The sequence below is a fragment of the Glycine soja genome, chromosome 17 (genome assembly GCF_004193775.1).
Source record: "Glycine soja cultivar W05 chromosome 17, ASM419377v2, whole genome shotgun sequence".
NCBI lineage: Eukaryota > Viridiplantae > Streptophyta > Magnoliopsida > Fabales > Fabaceae > Glycine > Glycine soja.
This window is the reverse complement of record NC_041018.1, coordinates 41,685,959-41,701,749: the sequence shown is the minus strand read 5'-3', so window position 1 is coordinate 41,701,749 and position 15,791 is coordinate 41,685,959. Positions and strand designations below refer to the sequence as shown.

Genomic DNA, 15,791 nt, shown 5'->3' with positions numbered 1-15,791 from the left:
TTTCATATGATCATTTACCTTTATGATAATATATAAATTATCTCTTAATTATTTGTTTTTTAAGCTAATTATTTGTTTATATTATTTGATAGTATTCAGCAAACGATAAGTGATTAATTTGAAAATCATTGGAATTGATATTGTGGCGAGGGCAATATCGTAAAAGCAGCAATACGCGTGGCCGCGTAGACATCACGAAACCGTGTGGTAGCTTGAAGTCGGTTTCCCTGGCTATAAATACAATCCTTGGCTCCTTTCATTCATCTTATTTGGCTGAGGCGATTCAGATCTTAGGGTTTCAATTTTTTTTTCTGTGGAGCCCCATTGGCCATAGCCGCCAGCCAGAGAAGAGTAGAAGCCTTCGATCCTAGGTTTTCTTTCCCCCCCTTTCTCCCAAATCGGACCTTTTTCGCTTCTCGATTCGCTTCCGTAGCCGGGCGATTTGAGGACCCAGAAAAGAACGAACCGAACGTTTTATATTTTTTCGGATAATCAATCGAAGATGTCTCGTTGCTTCCCTTTCCCCCCTCCTGGGTATAGGGCACGTGGCGACGCCTTGATCGAATCGATTAAGGTTTGTTGAGCCGTTTCGATTTTGCGTTCGTGCGCAACTCTCTCTGCATGTTGTTTCTTGCATAAATCTGCCACCCCTTTTGCGATTAGGTTAAAATAGGACCAAACGCTACCGTTTAGATGTGTTTTGATCGAACCCTAGAGCCGAGATTTGGCCTTGTTGTGAGCATAGATCTGTTGCTCCCGAGTCTTTTACTGAAAACCTATAAATTGTTTAGGGTTTTCTTTTGGGTAATTAGTAAACAGATGTTATTTGGTGAGACCGAGAAAAGGGTTTCGTTTTTTTATAAGGATTTTAAAATGCATGCGGTTCTTTCCTATCGCTAACAATTGTTTTTAATATTTAGTGGGTCTTTTTCACCTATGTGATTATAATTGCCAAAAAATCGAAACGCTTTTTCTAAAACTAATAGTCTCTGTTATTTAAATGGTGAATTCAAATCTTGGATCGGTTTTTTGTATAAAGATCACTGCATGTTGTGATTACAGTAGGTTATAATCTGAGGTATAAAGATGTGAGATCATATGAAACTCGGGCATCTAGATTAGTGGGTGATTGGGTAATCTTCGATTCTCATTCCATTTGTAGAAGTAACTCTGAGCTTTTTTACTATTGTGTGGCATGGTGATTGCTACTGTCTTATAAATTTAAGAGATATTAAATGAAATATGAATAATTATTGTTCTTACAATTGTTGAAAAGATTGTTCTTGACTACCAAAAGATTCGTAAAGAGATATGAATTAGTTCTTGTTCTTGAATTGCATGGTGAAGCAAGATTGAAATGCTTGCATAGCATGTTTGTTTCTTTGGACTTCTTCCCTATCCTCTATTTGAAAATGTTATTCTGGTGCTCTAAAGCTCCGAGAGGAGATGGAGAAAGCAGAGAAGGACCGGAAGGAGAAGAGGGAGAAGAAGAGGGAGAAGAAAGAGAAGAAAATGGAAAAGAAAGAGAAGAAAAAGGAGAAGAAGGAAAAGAAAGAGAGAAGGAAAGAGGAGAAAGAAATTAAACTTAAAGAAGGAACAGCAACAACCTCTCATGGCACTGATGATGGCAAAAAGTTCAAGCTCATCAGCAAATTGAAGGAAACCAAAGCAGATGGGAAGTTGCAAAAGGGTGAAGACTGTGAGAATGAACAACTTGAGAGGAGTGGGATTACAGAGGAATTTGACCAACCTGTTACTTCTGTGGAGCCTTGCTGTTTGTCTGACAGTACTCAAAGCAGCAAGAGAAAAAGGAGCTCCCCACAATTAACTCATGATCATGGTGAGGAAGCTTTGAAGCTGGTCATTTTATTGTATGTTGTCGAATTTGGGTTAACTTGTATAAATCTAATTTGGTCTTTCTGTGAAACAGGACCTGCTATTAAAATTCGACTTCCTTTGAGGAAGCATAGAGAACCTGAAGAAACGAAATCCAAATCTAAATTACAATTGGGGTCTTCTTCTGGAAGTGTGGGGGCAATTGCAGATTCCTTCACTAAAACTACCCTTGCAAGTGATCCTCAGTCACAATGTCTCAGGATTACAGAGCCAAAACGGGTTCTTGGAAACTCTGATTCTAGACATGGCAAAGCTATGCTGAATTCAGTTCATGGAGATGCTGTGGTCACTAAGAATAATCTTGTAAGTGATCGTCAGTCACAACAACGTCTGATGATTACAGAGCCCAAACGGGTTATTGGAAACTCTGATTCTAGACATGTCAAAGCGATGCTGAATTCAGTTCATGGAGATGCTGTGGTCACTAAGAATACTCTTGTAAGTGATCGTCAGTCACAACAACGTCTAATGATTACAGAGCCCAAACGGGTTCTTGGAAACTCTGATTTAAGACATGGCAAAGCGATGCTGAATTCAGCTCATGGAGATGCTGTGGTCACTAAGAATACTCTTGTAAGTGATCGTCAGTCACAACAACGTCTAATGATTACAGAGCCCAAACAGGTTCGTGGAAGGGCTGATTCTAGACATGGTCAAGCGAAGCAGAATTTAGTTCATGGAGATGCTATGGTCACTAAAAATCCCATTGGAAGTGATCAATGTCTCAGGATTACAGAGCTGAAACGGGTTCTTGGAAATTCTGATTCTAGAAACTGCAAATTGAAGCAGAATTCAGTTCATGGAGATGCTGTGGTCACCAAAAATACACTTGGAAGTGATCGTCAGTTGAAAAGTGTCAAGATTACAGAGCCCAAATGTGTTACTGGAAACTCTGATTCTAAACATTGCAAAGCGTTGCATAATTGGGTTCATGGAGATGCTATGGTCACAGATAATGCAGTTGCTGATGTCATAGATACTGCAGTTGATGATGGAATTCAAAAAGTGGGATCTTTGTACAAGTCTTTGTTACAGATTCCTCCACTAACGTATGATGCATTGGACTCAGTAGATGAAGATTGGTTATTTAGTTCGGAACCGACAGAGGCAAGGCCCGTCTCAAAGAAACAGAAGTTTGATTCTGATGTCTTTCAGCTTTCAAATTCTATGTGGCCTCGTGCACAATACTTGCCTGAGGTCGAAATATACGCGTTGCCATACGCAGTTCCATTTTGATTCTTTTGGATTTTTTTTGTCAATAGGTGGTAGCTTTGAAAGTAGCCGCGAGCTGTGTTCTAACTGAGAACCGGTGCTTATTGCTTTTTTGAGAGAAAAACAATTACATGGCATATGGGCAAAAAGATTTCGTTATATCTTCCAAACATGATTCATGTAATTTTTTTGTCTTCCATATCGGACGTTAATAGCATTTGTAGAATGTACATACATATAAATACTAAATAGTTTTTTAGGAAGTGCTTACGATTATATTAAAAAATCATTCACTTCACTGAAATGGGTTGTGGGCAAATGGAACCATACAAGTAACATTGAAAAAAAATATTTAATTTAATTTAACGTGCCTCCGGGAAATTTAAATAGTATGAAGTATTTGATGAGGTTAGATAGTTAATGAAACATGTTTCCCATGCTTATGGCGATGTGCATATAAAAATGTTTACCCCAAGCAAATGCAATGTAGTCATAAAATACAATTTACAAAGTCATTTGATCTATGGACAGTATTATTGTGGTAAAGGCTGTAGTTTCTAGTATAATTTAGGTCATCAACATTATTAAGGATTAAAAGCGTTACTATTTTTAACGGAGATTTTGACATGGGATGGTAAGCTTTAAAACAATGGTTTAGTAAATGTATAAATTTTTACACTAATACTAATTAATTAGGTACCGTACTACTGATCTAAAAAAAAAGTACCGTACTACTATTATAAAGGTCAATTAAAATTTTTTTAATGCAAAAAAAAATCAATTGAGTTATCATTCATATTAGCTGAGTGTAAAAAATATCTAAAAGAACTAACTAAAAATTAATTCAAACAAAAAAATCAAGAGAAAATTGAAATCTAAATTAAATTTGGTAACAAAAAATTACAGTTTATTTTTCAATTTGTCAATTCATCTTCAGGCGCGATTCAATTCAACTACTGTAGCCGAGGTGCGATCTGAGGCAATTGGAAGAGCAATGATAGCACAGGGATTCGAGGACGAAGAGAAATGGCTCGCCGAGGGGATCGCCGGCATTCAGCACAACGCATTCTTCATGCATCGCGCACTGGTTGGTACTCTTCACTATTCACCGCAGTACTTCCTTACCCTAATTTCTCAATTCTTCGCGATTCTCTCTCTCTCGCAGGACGATAACAATCTCAGAGACGCTCTCAAATACTCCGCGCAGATGCTATCCGAGCTTCGAACTTCCAGGCTCTCACCTCACAAATACTACCAACTCTGTAAGTAATAATAAATACCACTTTTTCCAATTCCAACTTCTAAGCTCTCTCACTTCAATTATTATTCATTTCGATTCGGCGTTATTCCCTTATTCAATTCAGATATGAGAGCCTTTGATGAGCTTCGGAGGCTGGAGATTTTCTTCAAAGACGAAAGCAGACACGGCGTTTCCATAGTTGATCTCTACGAGCTTGTTCAGCACGCTGGAAATATATTGCCTAGACTGTGAGTGTTTTTTTCTCTCAAAATTTTTGCAACTTTTTTTATTTTATTGTTGCTTATCAAATGCCAACGTTCCTGCTTATGATTTGAACTTAATTTACTGCCAGGTATCTCCTTTGCACGGTAGGATCCGTTTACCTCAGATGCAAGGATGCTCCGGTAAAGGATGTTCTTAAAGATCTAGTGGAGATGTGTCGCTCTGTTCAACATCCAATTCGTGGTCTATTTTTGAGGAGTTACCTTTCTCAAGTCAGTAAAGATAAGTTGCTTGATATTGGCTATGAATATGAAGAGGGGTAAGGTTATTATTATTTGGTTGGTGATGAATTAATGTTTTTGAATGTCTTGTGCATCTTATCATTTTAATTTGGAGTAATGTTGTTACATTCTCCTACAATTGTTCTTTAATTTAATAGTAGGTGGTAATTAGAAAGTAACTAAAAAATAGTTTTTTCCTTTTTGAATTTAATTCTGGTGTGTATTTGGTTTCAATTTTCAATTTGGAAAATTATATTTTTGTATTATGTTTGGTCTGGGTGGACAAGAATTAAAATAATGGAGATTGAAAGGTGCCTCTGTTGTCCTTCAGGGAATCTAATAGTGTGATGGATGCAGTAGAATTTGTTCTACAGAATTTCACAGAAATGAATAAGCTTTGGGTTCGGTTGCAGTTGCAGCATCAGGTTTGTTCAACTCCTTTAACTCTTTTCTAATCTTATTTTATGAGATGCATAGCACCACAGTACTTGCATGCCATAGCCATAGTGGTAAAAATAAATCATGAGGACATGATTTCTGGCCATGCAGGTGTTATGGTGCTTGTGAGTCATGCTTAATCTTTGGTGATCCTGAGCTGAGGCCTTCAATTGCCCATTCTGGTCTGCAGGGACCTGCTCGGATAAGGGAGAAGAGGGAAAAAGAAAGGAACGAGCTTCGTGATCTTGTAATATAAAAATATGATACTATCTCCTGATGAAGCAATGTGTTACACATTTTGATAGATAAGTTATGTGATTTCCTTTTCTGAAATTATTAGGTAGGGAAAAATCTACATGTTCTGAGTCAGATAGAGGGCGTGGACCTTGAGATGTACAAAGACACCGTCCTTCCTAGTGTCTTAGAGCAGGTCTAATAAAGTACATTTTCTCCCCAAAATATAGTTTTTCTCTTATTGTAACCCTTGATGTTATACTGTCTCTCAGCTGTTTAAATTGGCTTGAACAGGTTGTCAATTGTAAAGATGAGCTTGCCCAATTTTATCTTATGGAGTGCATAATCCAGGTTTTTCCCGATGAGTACCATTTGCAGACACTTGAGACTTTGTTAGGTGCTTGCCCTCAATTGCAGGTGGGTAAAGTAGATTGGAAATAGATGATCTTTTTTGTGCTTGGAATACTAGTGGTGACTGGTCAACCTTGTAGAGGCCTAATGTACTTGTGATTTTAACTTTGTTGTATTATATTGAACCCTTCTTAAGGGTTTTGTTTTACAAGTTTCAATGAGATATAGACTATAATTTCCCCTGCTAAGGTTAAATAGTATGTGAAGCTCCATGACTTACGAATTGTTGATCATACATTTGATTGCTCATGAATTTAGGCTATTTGGAATGGTGACTACTGACCTATTCTATTAGATTTTGATAACACCTTCAGTTTGGTGCATAAATAAACTGCACATGATATGATTAATCACATGTGGACAATTGGACATACTTAGAGTGTATTTAAATTTCAAATAAAGAGATTTTAGGAGTCAATGAAATTTTTAAGACTAATAAATTAAAATATTATGATTGGATACTAAACTAGTGAATTTAAAATCTCTAAAGCATTTTGATTAAGTATGAAGCAGGGATTTTGAAATTCTGCCTATTGAAGTGAATTTTAATAAATTCATCAAGAACGGACTACACTCTATTTTAATTGTCTTGTAACTATGCAAACACGTTTATAAGATGGCACTGCTTGTGGCATCTATCACGTGTTCTTTCTAAATTAATATAATTTTTTAGTTGTTAAAAAAAAACTTTCTTCTTTCTTTCATACTTCTTTAAGCTTCATTGTGGTCGCTTCACCTCTGTGCCTTTTCGTATGCAGCATATGTTCTAACAGCTCCATATCTAAAATTGAAATTGATATGTATTTTCCTAGTCCCCCACCCCCCACAATTTATTCTGAGTTTGTGCATTTGATCTTCAATCTCCATTGTTACCTGACTCAGTACAAGATGAATTGTCTCTTTCTCCATCTCTCTATCATCCTTCAATGCACATCGTTTCATTTTGTACTTATCTCAACTATCATAGATTCTGGCTTCAAGCTATTAATTCACACGGTCAATGAATCATCAGACATTTGCTATGTCCACCAATCATTTGACAACATTCCTAGTCCAGATATGGAAGCTGTAAAATTATTTACTTATCATCATTGTCATTGTCATTTTTGATGATTATTTGGGTTGACCTTGTTATTAACCAATCATTGTTATTGATATGGATGTTGATTTAAACTGTTTGATGAGATGCTTGAGAGAGATGAGGGTCATGGACAACAATAATGGATGGGTATACGAAGAATGATAATGTCGGTGCAGATTCTAATCTTTTTGATGGAGGGAATTTCAATTTCACTTCTAGTCACCCAAATACATCATTTTTCAAATGAAGAAAATTAAAATGACAAAATTTGATTTTCTGTATTTTGATTTCTGAAAATTTAAAATTCTCCATCCAAACACAACCTAGTTTATTTTTTGTTTCTTAATTGTATCTGGCTGGTGGTAGGTTTCCTTGCATGGATGATCAAGGAATTTACTGGATGGCAGTGGTTCACCCATGTGACTTTCTTTTAGAATATATGTGGGATTCTATTCTAAGTGAAGAGTGAAGCAACAGAAAAGCTTCTCATAGATCAATTCTGTTCTATTTATCTCTGATTTTCTTAAAGCTGAAAGCCATTTTTATCTCGTCTATGACTGACTTGATTTATTTGCAGCCAACAGTAGACATCAAGACAGTGTTATCACAGTTAATGGACAGGTTGTCAAATTATGCTGCTTCTAGTACTGAAGTAAGTCTTATGCACCTTTTGAAAAAAAATTAAGCTTCCACGTGTTGTTGATATCATTCTGCCTCAGGTATTGCCCGAATTTCTGCAAGTGGAAGCATTTACCAAATTAAGCACAGCAATTGGCAGGGTAAGCCAGATTTCCTTCAGTTTGGAACTTTTACTCATACTTATTTTAGGAGAACTACAGAAAAGGATGTCCTGATAAAGTTATGGACAATGAACAGACTAAATGTGATGATGTTGTCCAAAGGTTGTTACCCCTTCATGATAAATATTTTCCCTTTGATAATTTAGTACATTTAGTGACACCTCTATCCATTCTTTTAGTATGGATTTCTGTACTAGCCTTTCTTGTCCTTGTTTTAATTTTTTTATGAATTCATATGTCAGAAGTTGTACAAGTTGGAAGTGCACTGTTAAAAGTATTTTGAATTAAAGGTTGATCTTCATGGTTGTGCTAGGCTGCTAGGTGTAACTTATAAATCTGAGGCCATATAACAAGGCCATATTGATTTATTTTTTTGTGCATATTTTAAAATTTTCTTTGTGGATCCAACGGCCTTTACTTGGTAGTTGATCTTCTGTGTAAAAGGAAAAGTCCTTTTCAACCTTCTACGAGAAAAACCAAATATTGATTATAGTCATTTGATTTGATAGGAAGAAAAGTACAGAGAAAGAAAGGAGTGATATCCCATTATCCCTTCTTTGTGCCTACTAAATACTAGTTATACCTTATTGTATGGACTATGGAGCTGCAATTGAAGACCATATAACCTGCATTTGGTTGCAGGTGATAGAAGCACAAGTTGACGACATGCCTATCGTGGGAGCAATAGCTTTGCATGTTTCTCTTCTTACATTTACTCTCCGTGTTCATCCGGATCGACTTGATTATGTGGACCAAGTACTGGTATGTTACTTTCAAACATCACAGCCTCTTTATGAGATGTGGTATGGACAAGAATTGCATTTTAGCTTAGCTGCATCGTTTCTGGAATTTGTGCAGGGTTCATGTGTCAAGAAGCTTTCTGGAAAACCAAAGCTTGATGACAATAGAGCAACAAAGCAAGTTGTTGCACTTTTAAGTGCTCCACTTGATAAATACAATGATATTGTGACTGCCCTGACACTTTCCAATTATCCTCGTGTAATGTATCATCTTGATCATGAAACAAATAAAGTTATGGCCATGGTTATTATCCAAAGCATTATGAAGAATAACACTTGCATCTCTACTGCCGATAAGGTATGTTACTTTGCTTATGGCTCAACATAACAACTTTATCTCTATGTAACAGTGTTCAATATGCCTTTGTAGGTTGAAGTTTTATTTGAACTAATCAAAGGGCTTATAATGGACTTGGATGGAACAACTGTGGATGAGGTGTGCCTGAGTTTTGTTATTATCTTGGGATTTTGTTTATAAGGATACAATTGTTCTATGTGACCTGTTATTTTTTAATTGATATATTCAACATTTCTTTATATGTCAAAGCAATAAATAATCTATTATTATTCCCTACATAAATATAATATTTGCTCAAGATCAGACCAATTTAAATATTTTTCCATCTTGTACACAGGTTGATGAAGAAGATTTCAATGAGGAGCAAAATTCTGTCGCTCGCCTCATACACATGCTTCATAATGATGAACCAGAGGAAATGTTTAAGGTAACGATAAGTGTGTTCATGGTCAAATTGAATTGCACTGGTGTTTCTCCATTAAGTGCTTCATATAACACGACTCATTGACCTTCAGATAATATGTACCGTAAAGAAGCATATTATGAGTGGAGGACCAAGGCGCTTACCTTTTACAGTTCCTTCCCTGATATTTTCTGCACTAAGGGTATCTTTCTTTCTTGACGATGATATTCTTTCAATGTTTTTATCTCCACTATCTTTAACATGCTTCTTGAGTTGAATTCTATATGATGGTGGTTTGAAAATTATATGAATGGACTTGCCTGGTCTTGTCAGGTCTATATTCCATAATAAAGCCACTGATGGTTATACTAGGATCCTATGAACCATGCACACCAGAGATTTGAGACTAAGTATATATGTGAAACAACAAATGCTTACAATAATTGTACAGTGGCAGTAACTTAAACTTTAGATCGTGAGGTCTTATATTTATGATTTAATGGTTAAGCCTCATATTACTTTGCAACCTTGTGGTGGCTTTAATGGTGATGCATATTATTACCCATTAGATTTATAAAAATCCCAAGAGTTTCCTACTTCCAATTGAATACTTGATAGCTGGGACAACAAGGTCTGAAAATATTTACTTAAATTGTATGAAACTGTAATTGGGGGTTTACTTATTGAGACTTGAGATTGATATGTCAGAATGAACAACTCTTTCTTTTTTGCCTTCTTGAATCATATTTTGCTGCAGTTGATCAGGCGGTTGCAAGGGCAGGATGGAGATATAGTGGGAGAAGAAGTTCCTACAACACCAAAAAAAATATTTCAGCTTTTAAATGAGGTGATTTGAAAATTTATAATCTTAGTGGAGTGGAGGTCTGGAGGAGAATAATTGTCTCTCTTAATTAGTACAAGTGTACAACTCTAAAATATTTTTTTATTAAACTATCAAGGAATAATTTTGTCTGATTACTGTGTAGCATATATTAATTATCATGTCATTTATGATATTTATGCAATGCTCTATGCACCATATTGTTACCATCATGTGATGGACAAATAATAGTTATTTTGTTACAGATAATTGAAGCTCTTTCTTCTGTATCATCTCCTGAACTGGCCCTGAGACTGTATCTGCAATGTGCTGAGGTATGCTTCACTCTGCAAACTTGAATGACCTAATTGGTTTTGCCTTTGTTTCTCCCTATATTTCCAAACAACTCTGAGAAGACCCTGAAGGGGGGATTTTCAAATGAAGTTGTGGCCTGCAAATTTACTCTCTGCCACCCAAATATATTTAAAGGGCATTTTCCCCCCATTAAATTGAAGGTTTAGTCTGAATTGCGAAATGGTTTTTAAGGGCTATGCTCACACTGGACTTGGCTATAGTCATACAACTATGAATTTTAATATTTTCCTGACATTGTTGAGACTCTTTATCTTGATTATGACAAATCTCTGATTTTTCACAAGTGTTTCAGTGATTTTTTTTCTCACTTTTATTATTAATATCAGGCTGCTAATGACTGTGACCTTGAGCCTGTTGCTTATGAATTTTTCACTCAGGCATTTGTATTATATGAAGAAGAAATTGCGGTAATTATTAATAAAAACAGTTCACTTTAACATTTTCTTAACATGACTAAGAAATGGCCTTTACTAATCTGTCTCTGTTTATAATGGTTTTAGGACTCCAAAGCCCAAGTAACCGCAATACATTTAATTATTGGGTCTCTTCAGAGAATGAATGTCTTTGGCATTGAGAACAGGGATACATTAACACACAAGGCCACAGGGGTATAGTACTGTTACTTGTTTTCCATTTTTTCACCCTTATCCTTTTCCTTTTAAGAGTCTGTTTGGATGAGGGGTGATGATGGGAATGGAATAATCCCTATTACTTGGAGGTTTAAAATATTTTTTAGGGAAAGGGAATACCAGGGCAATCATTCAACTTCTGCTCCTAAGGTACTCAAAATAGTAAATAAGGATTAGGTTGAAATGTTACAATTAATAAACCTTTCCTTTTCCATTCCCCTTCACTAATCACTCATACATGGGAGGATTGGGGAAGACAACTAGTCCAGTGTCCATGTCATCCCTTTCTTTCTATTTTGTTCCATCCCCGCCTTTCCAACTTAGTTAAAAAATTCTACATACGCCTGCCATGTGATGAGTTTTCTCAAGACCATTAGACAAATGGATGGTGGCAAATGTTATTAATCTCTTTCTATGTATTCATGCCAAGCCTAACATGATGATCTATCTTTCCACAGTATTCAGCAAAGCTTTTGAAGAAACCTGATCAGTGCCGAGCAGTTTATGCATGCTCTCATCTCTTTTGGGTTGATGATCAAGATGGTATTAAAGATGGAGAAAGGTATGCTGGTAAATACTCAAATTGGTTTAATTAGGATGATTTGATCGGTTTCATGCATCTTTGCCTCTTCTTATGTTTTCTGAAATAATGATCTCCTTTCCACAATATGGAATCAAGTTTCATGAAGTATTTATGCTTCTGCATCATGTTTTGTCAAATGTAATTATCGCTCTGCATAATTGATACACATGTTTAGAATTGCTTAAATTAATTTGGGGTAGAACTTTACTGTATGCTGAAGAGTCTTCTAATTGTCATCTTTCGTCTTTTCTGTTTCATTCTCTTGGAGTGGGGCTGTTGACTGTTTGATTACAGGGTATTGCTTTGCCTTAAGCGTGCTTTAAGGATTGCAAATGCTGCTCAACAAATGGCCAATGCAGCAAGGGGTAGCAGTGGTCCAGTGACGCTCTTTGTTGAAATACTGAACAAGTTGGTCACCTTTTGCTATAAAACTACTTGTTATACTATCTTCATGATTTTCTTACTTACGGATGAGAGTGAGTTTCAGGTACATTTACTATTTTGAGAAAGGAAACCCTCAGATCACTAGTTCTACTATCCAAGGGCTTATAGAATTGATCACGACCGAGATGCAGAGTGACTCTGCTTCAGCTCTTCCAGCTTCGGATGCCTTTTTTACCAGCACATTGAGGTACATCCAATTCCAAAAACAGAAGGGTGGTATACTGGGTGAAAAATATGATCCCATCAATGTCTCAATCCCTGCCTAACATATCCAGGACGCCCAAATGGGAAGTTGTATGAAAAGCCAAACATGTTGTTGTGAGTGTTCATCTTCATCTTGAAAAACAAAATAAAAAAAGGTTTATCAGTGTTCACTACTTGTGCATTATAAAGTGTTTGCAGTGGCATCAAGTTCATTTAGAAGTGAATAATCTTCCTACAAATTCTTCTACTTGCTAAATGAAGAAATAATTGAATGTATTTTATACTGCAAGATATTAAATGTACTTACATTTTCATTTAGTTCTTTTATTGGGAAGATTAGTAGGAGGATAAAGTATATAGCATCACTCTTAATGCACAATTAGCATGTGCAGTTTAATTAAAACTGCATGAATTGAATGTCCATTACTCTTGCATTTACATGTTTGCAGTGGCGTCAAGATCATTATAAAGCACGATTGGTATTTGCATTTAATGTTTCATTAAAGCCATATAAATTGGATATTTCCACATTCATAAAAGCTTGAGGTGTCCATTCCTTCCTGAAATTGCATTTTATATTTCCTAATCATGGTTTCTATGGCACCGCAAGAGCTCATCCACTCAACTATTAGATGTTCTATCCATTGGTCACATCCTTCAATTTTGAGACAATTCTGGTAACTTAGAACATGCAAAACCCACAAAAATCACGGATGAAATAAGAATTTAGGGCTCTAAATGCGATCACATTCACATAGGCAGGTAGTACTTCTCGTCAATTGCTGACAGAAAACAAGAAATAGGCTTGCGCCAGTTAGTTATACTCGCATAGGAATCACAAGGATTGAACAGGCTCTTTGCCTCTTGTGCCTTCTTTTTGTTGCTTTTTCCTTTGGTGGTTGAAGAACCCCTTTAACGGCAGTATCAAAGACGTCTTTTACATTTGGTTATCACAGTAACACATGCAAGTCCACGCTAACGACCTGAAACACTCAACTTATAAATGTTAAAAAAGTGTTGCACAACATAACTCTGCTGCTTTTGGGAAGAAGCACCAATCAACTTTGTTGATTCTTCTCCCTTCAAGAGTGAACAAGTATTTACGTGTACATCAAACAATTTCAACCAACCAACCCCCTGCCCCAATAAAAAAGAAAAAAAGTAAAGTACAAGAATTAGGTAGTGTTTGGTTCAAATTTTATAGTCTCGTTTTCCTAAAAATGAAAACTCCCCTAATTTAATTTTAGAGAAGCTCGTTTTTTAAGGCTTTTATTCATTAAGCAAAGATACTTTCGTTTTCAAGGAAAACAAAATGGTCTAAATAATGCTGCCTCAAATGTTTCCTTGTCATTGAAGAAAATAGTTAATTATAGTTGATTATTAATATCCTAGTAAGAATAAGCTAGTCATGCACCATCAAAGTACAACCTAGATACTAGTTTGAACTCTGTCATGCACAATCGAGTTTCTGTATGAAAATGAGGAAGACCAATTACTCAGACACCGGTCAAACCATTTCATGCTGAGTTGGCGTATGAATAAAAGAAATTTAAGAATCAAATGTCCTCGGCTTAACGCAAATACCGAGAAGTAAATTGCATTTGATAAAATAATTAAGTAAAGTGAACTTTAAAGCAAAGAAAATCCTTAGGACCTTTAATAGAAGCTAACCAGGAAGTTAAGTAAGATAATCTGTTAGGAACCCAGAATTGAGATGAGGAAAAAATAAAAGATTTTATTGATTAATAAGAAAATAACAGAAAATAAGAGAGAGAAATCTTTTTCAATGATTTTTCCTTTACAAAGAAATTTTTCTTTCATAAAGAGCTAATGCTCAATCTACAAATGATAAGATCTCCCTCTTTCTTATCTTTCTTCCTCTTTTTATATCTAATAAATCCCTCTAACAAACTAACTAACTCATTAGTAGTCTAATTATATTAACTAGCTCTTCCTTCTCCTTATATCCTAACAATATACCCCTCCTAAAAATCAACCTTGTCCTCAAGGTTAAAATTTGAAAGCTGGAATTGCACACTGAAACTTCCTAAAGTTTTGTCTGATTGTTGGAAGACAACTGCACCCCTTGTAGCTTAATTGGGAATGACCCACTGCCCCTGCATGCAAACTGAGGTCCAGTGGCTTCGATGGTGGGAGGGACAAGGGTGGACTCCATATCACTTTAATAAGCTTGACTGGCTCAGTACATTCCTTTTGCCTTACAAAATATAATGTTAGAGGCTCACCCAAAAAGTTGACATTCCAAGATTTCAGCATTGTTGTTCCAACCACCTTCATGAATGATTTTTGTTTCACCATAACAATCTTTTAATGGAAATCTGAGTCTTGAAAACAATGTGGCTTGGTTGAATCACCAGCTTCGACTTCCTTCTTGATCAAATCTGTAATAGGGTTATCAAGAAAATCGTCTTTGCAGTCCACATTCGTCACTCCATTTTCCTTGTGCTTCTCCCTCTTTATTGATGGATCAACTTCTTCCTCCATAACCTTTTCAATCTTTTTTTCTCTTTCTAACTTTGCTTCATCATTTTTGGTTTCTTCTCCACCACAAAGGATGTGGTTCTTAATTACGGAACCTTCTCTACTTCTGTTTTCTGATTTCAAGAACTACAATGGGTCACTATCACACTCAAAACTACTACCCTTCAAATCAGTTCCCCCTTCTATGCTTCTATTAAAGCTAGGTAGTTCCACCTTTCTTGCCCAAGAACCAGCCTTTGCTTCACTGAATTCTGACCCACTTCCCTCCATGCTATTTTTGTCTTATTAAGAGGCATGAGAATCAACTTCTTCATTCAATATCTTGCGCAACATGTGTTTCTGCTTTGAAATGTTGGTCCTCCCTTTCAAGAACTCTATAGGTGCAAAAATGGGTAATGATCACCATCCTAATTAAATTCTTTATATTCAAGGCTTACACCTAAGTAGTAATATTTTCATGGTGGCCTTGCTTTATAAAAGGCAAGTATAAAGACACATGGTTCTGAATTGCTCAAGGGTCTTAATCTATTTTTGTCCTCTTGATTTTTTGTGAGTCAATAAGTCAAACTACCATATACAATGTGCTGAAAATGATAAGCAAATTCTATATGATATAGTTGACTTTAATGGTGGGTGGCAGTAGCAGTATCCCATACCCTCGGGTTAATGGTGCTTCCGAAATGGCAACATCAGCACTGAAATTGTCAAAACGGTTGGCACGTAGTCCTTTTATTGATGATGACAAGCATAAATGAAGAAGGTGAAACCCTGAAAAGCTACCACTTAGTGAAAAGGAGGGATCCATGATATCTTCTTGTACCCTCGAATTTATTTTGGTTAAAAGAACCTTGTTGATCGAAGTTTCATGATATTTGAAATTATTAGCGAGGAGGATGGAGTGAAAATGAGAAAAGAACA

The 15,791-nt window shown here is 36.0% G+C and overlaps 2 protein-coding genes across 3 annotated transcripts; both read left to right on the top strand.

Moving 5' to 3' along the window:
• The first annotated feature begins 259 nt into the window (after window positions 1-259).
• LOC114394245 (kinesin-related protein 12-like) lies at window positions 260-3,371 on the top strand. Its single transcript, XM_028355918.1, has 3 exons — window positions 260-574; window positions 1,435-1,840; window positions 1,931-3,371. Exons 1-3 carry the CDS (start codon window positions 503-505, stop codon window positions 3,130-3,132), a joined length of 1,680 nt encoding a protein of 559 aa, XP_028211719.1. The 5' UTR covers window positions 260-502; the 3' UTR covers window positions 3,133-3,371.
• A 652-nt stretch (window positions 3,372-4,023) lies between these two features.
• LOC114393598 (vacuolar protein sorting-associated protein 35B-like) lies at window positions 4,024-12,794 on the top strand. Of its 2 annotated transcripts, XM_028354951.1 has the most exons (22): window positions 4,024-4,195; window positions 4,274-4,370; window positions 4,473-4,596; window positions 4,701-4,889; window positions 5,183-5,276; window positions 5,480-5,536; window positions 5,630-5,719; window positions 5,818-5,940; window positions 7,593-7,667; window positions 7,735-7,794; window positions 8,458-8,577; window positions 8,674-8,913; window positions 8,986-9,051; window positions 9,251-9,340; window positions 9,429-9,518; window positions 10,074-10,163; window positions 10,403-10,471; window positions 10,838-10,918; window positions 11,012-11,119; window positions 11,599-11,702; window positions 12,018-12,131; window positions 12,211-12,794. In XM_028354951.1, exons 1-22 carry the CDS (start codon window positions 4,103-4,105, stop codon window positions 12,431-12,433), a joined length of 2,397 nt encoding a protein of 798 aa, XP_028210752.1. In that variant the 5' UTR covers window positions 4,024-4,102; the 3' UTR covers window positions 12,434-12,794. The 2 variants fall into 2 exon arrangements, with proteins under 2 accessions (XP_028210752.1, XP_028210753.1); XM_028354952.1 differs by lacking the exons at window positions 10,838-10,918; window positions 11,012-11,119.
• The last annotated feature ends 2,997 nt before the right edge of the window (window positions 12,795-15,791 follow it).

What these genes read in the sequence shown, in the direction of transcription:
- LOC114394245 (XM_028355918.1), top strand. Translation starts at nt 503, where the DNA reads ATGTCTCGTTGCTTCCCTTTCCCCCCTCCTGGGTATAGGGCACGTGGC. An exon ending in CCTTGATCGAATCGATTAAG is followed by an intron (nt 575 to 1,434) that starts GTTTGTTGAGCC and finishes GGTGCTCTAAAG; the next exon opens with CTCCGAGAGGAGATGGAGAA. An exon ending in ACAATTAACTCATGATCATG is followed by an intron (nt 1,841 to 1,930) that starts GTGAGGAAGCTT and finishes TCTGTGAAACAG; the next exon opens with GACCTGCTATTAAAATTCGA.
- LOC114393598 (XM_028354951.1), top strand. Translation starts at nt 4,103, where the DNA reads ATGATAGCACAGGGATTCGAGGACGAAGAGAAATGGCTCGCCGAGGGG. An exon ending in TGATATTTTCTGCACTAAGG is followed by an intron (nt 9,519 to 10,073) that starts GTATCTTTCTTT and finishes ATTTTGCTGCAG; the next exon opens with TTGATCAGGCGGTTGCAAGG. An exon ending in GGTATTAAAGATGGAGAAAG is followed by an intron (nt 11,703 to 12,017) that starts GTATGCTGGTAA and finishes GTTTGATTACAG; the next exon opens with GGTATTGCTTTGCCTTAAGC.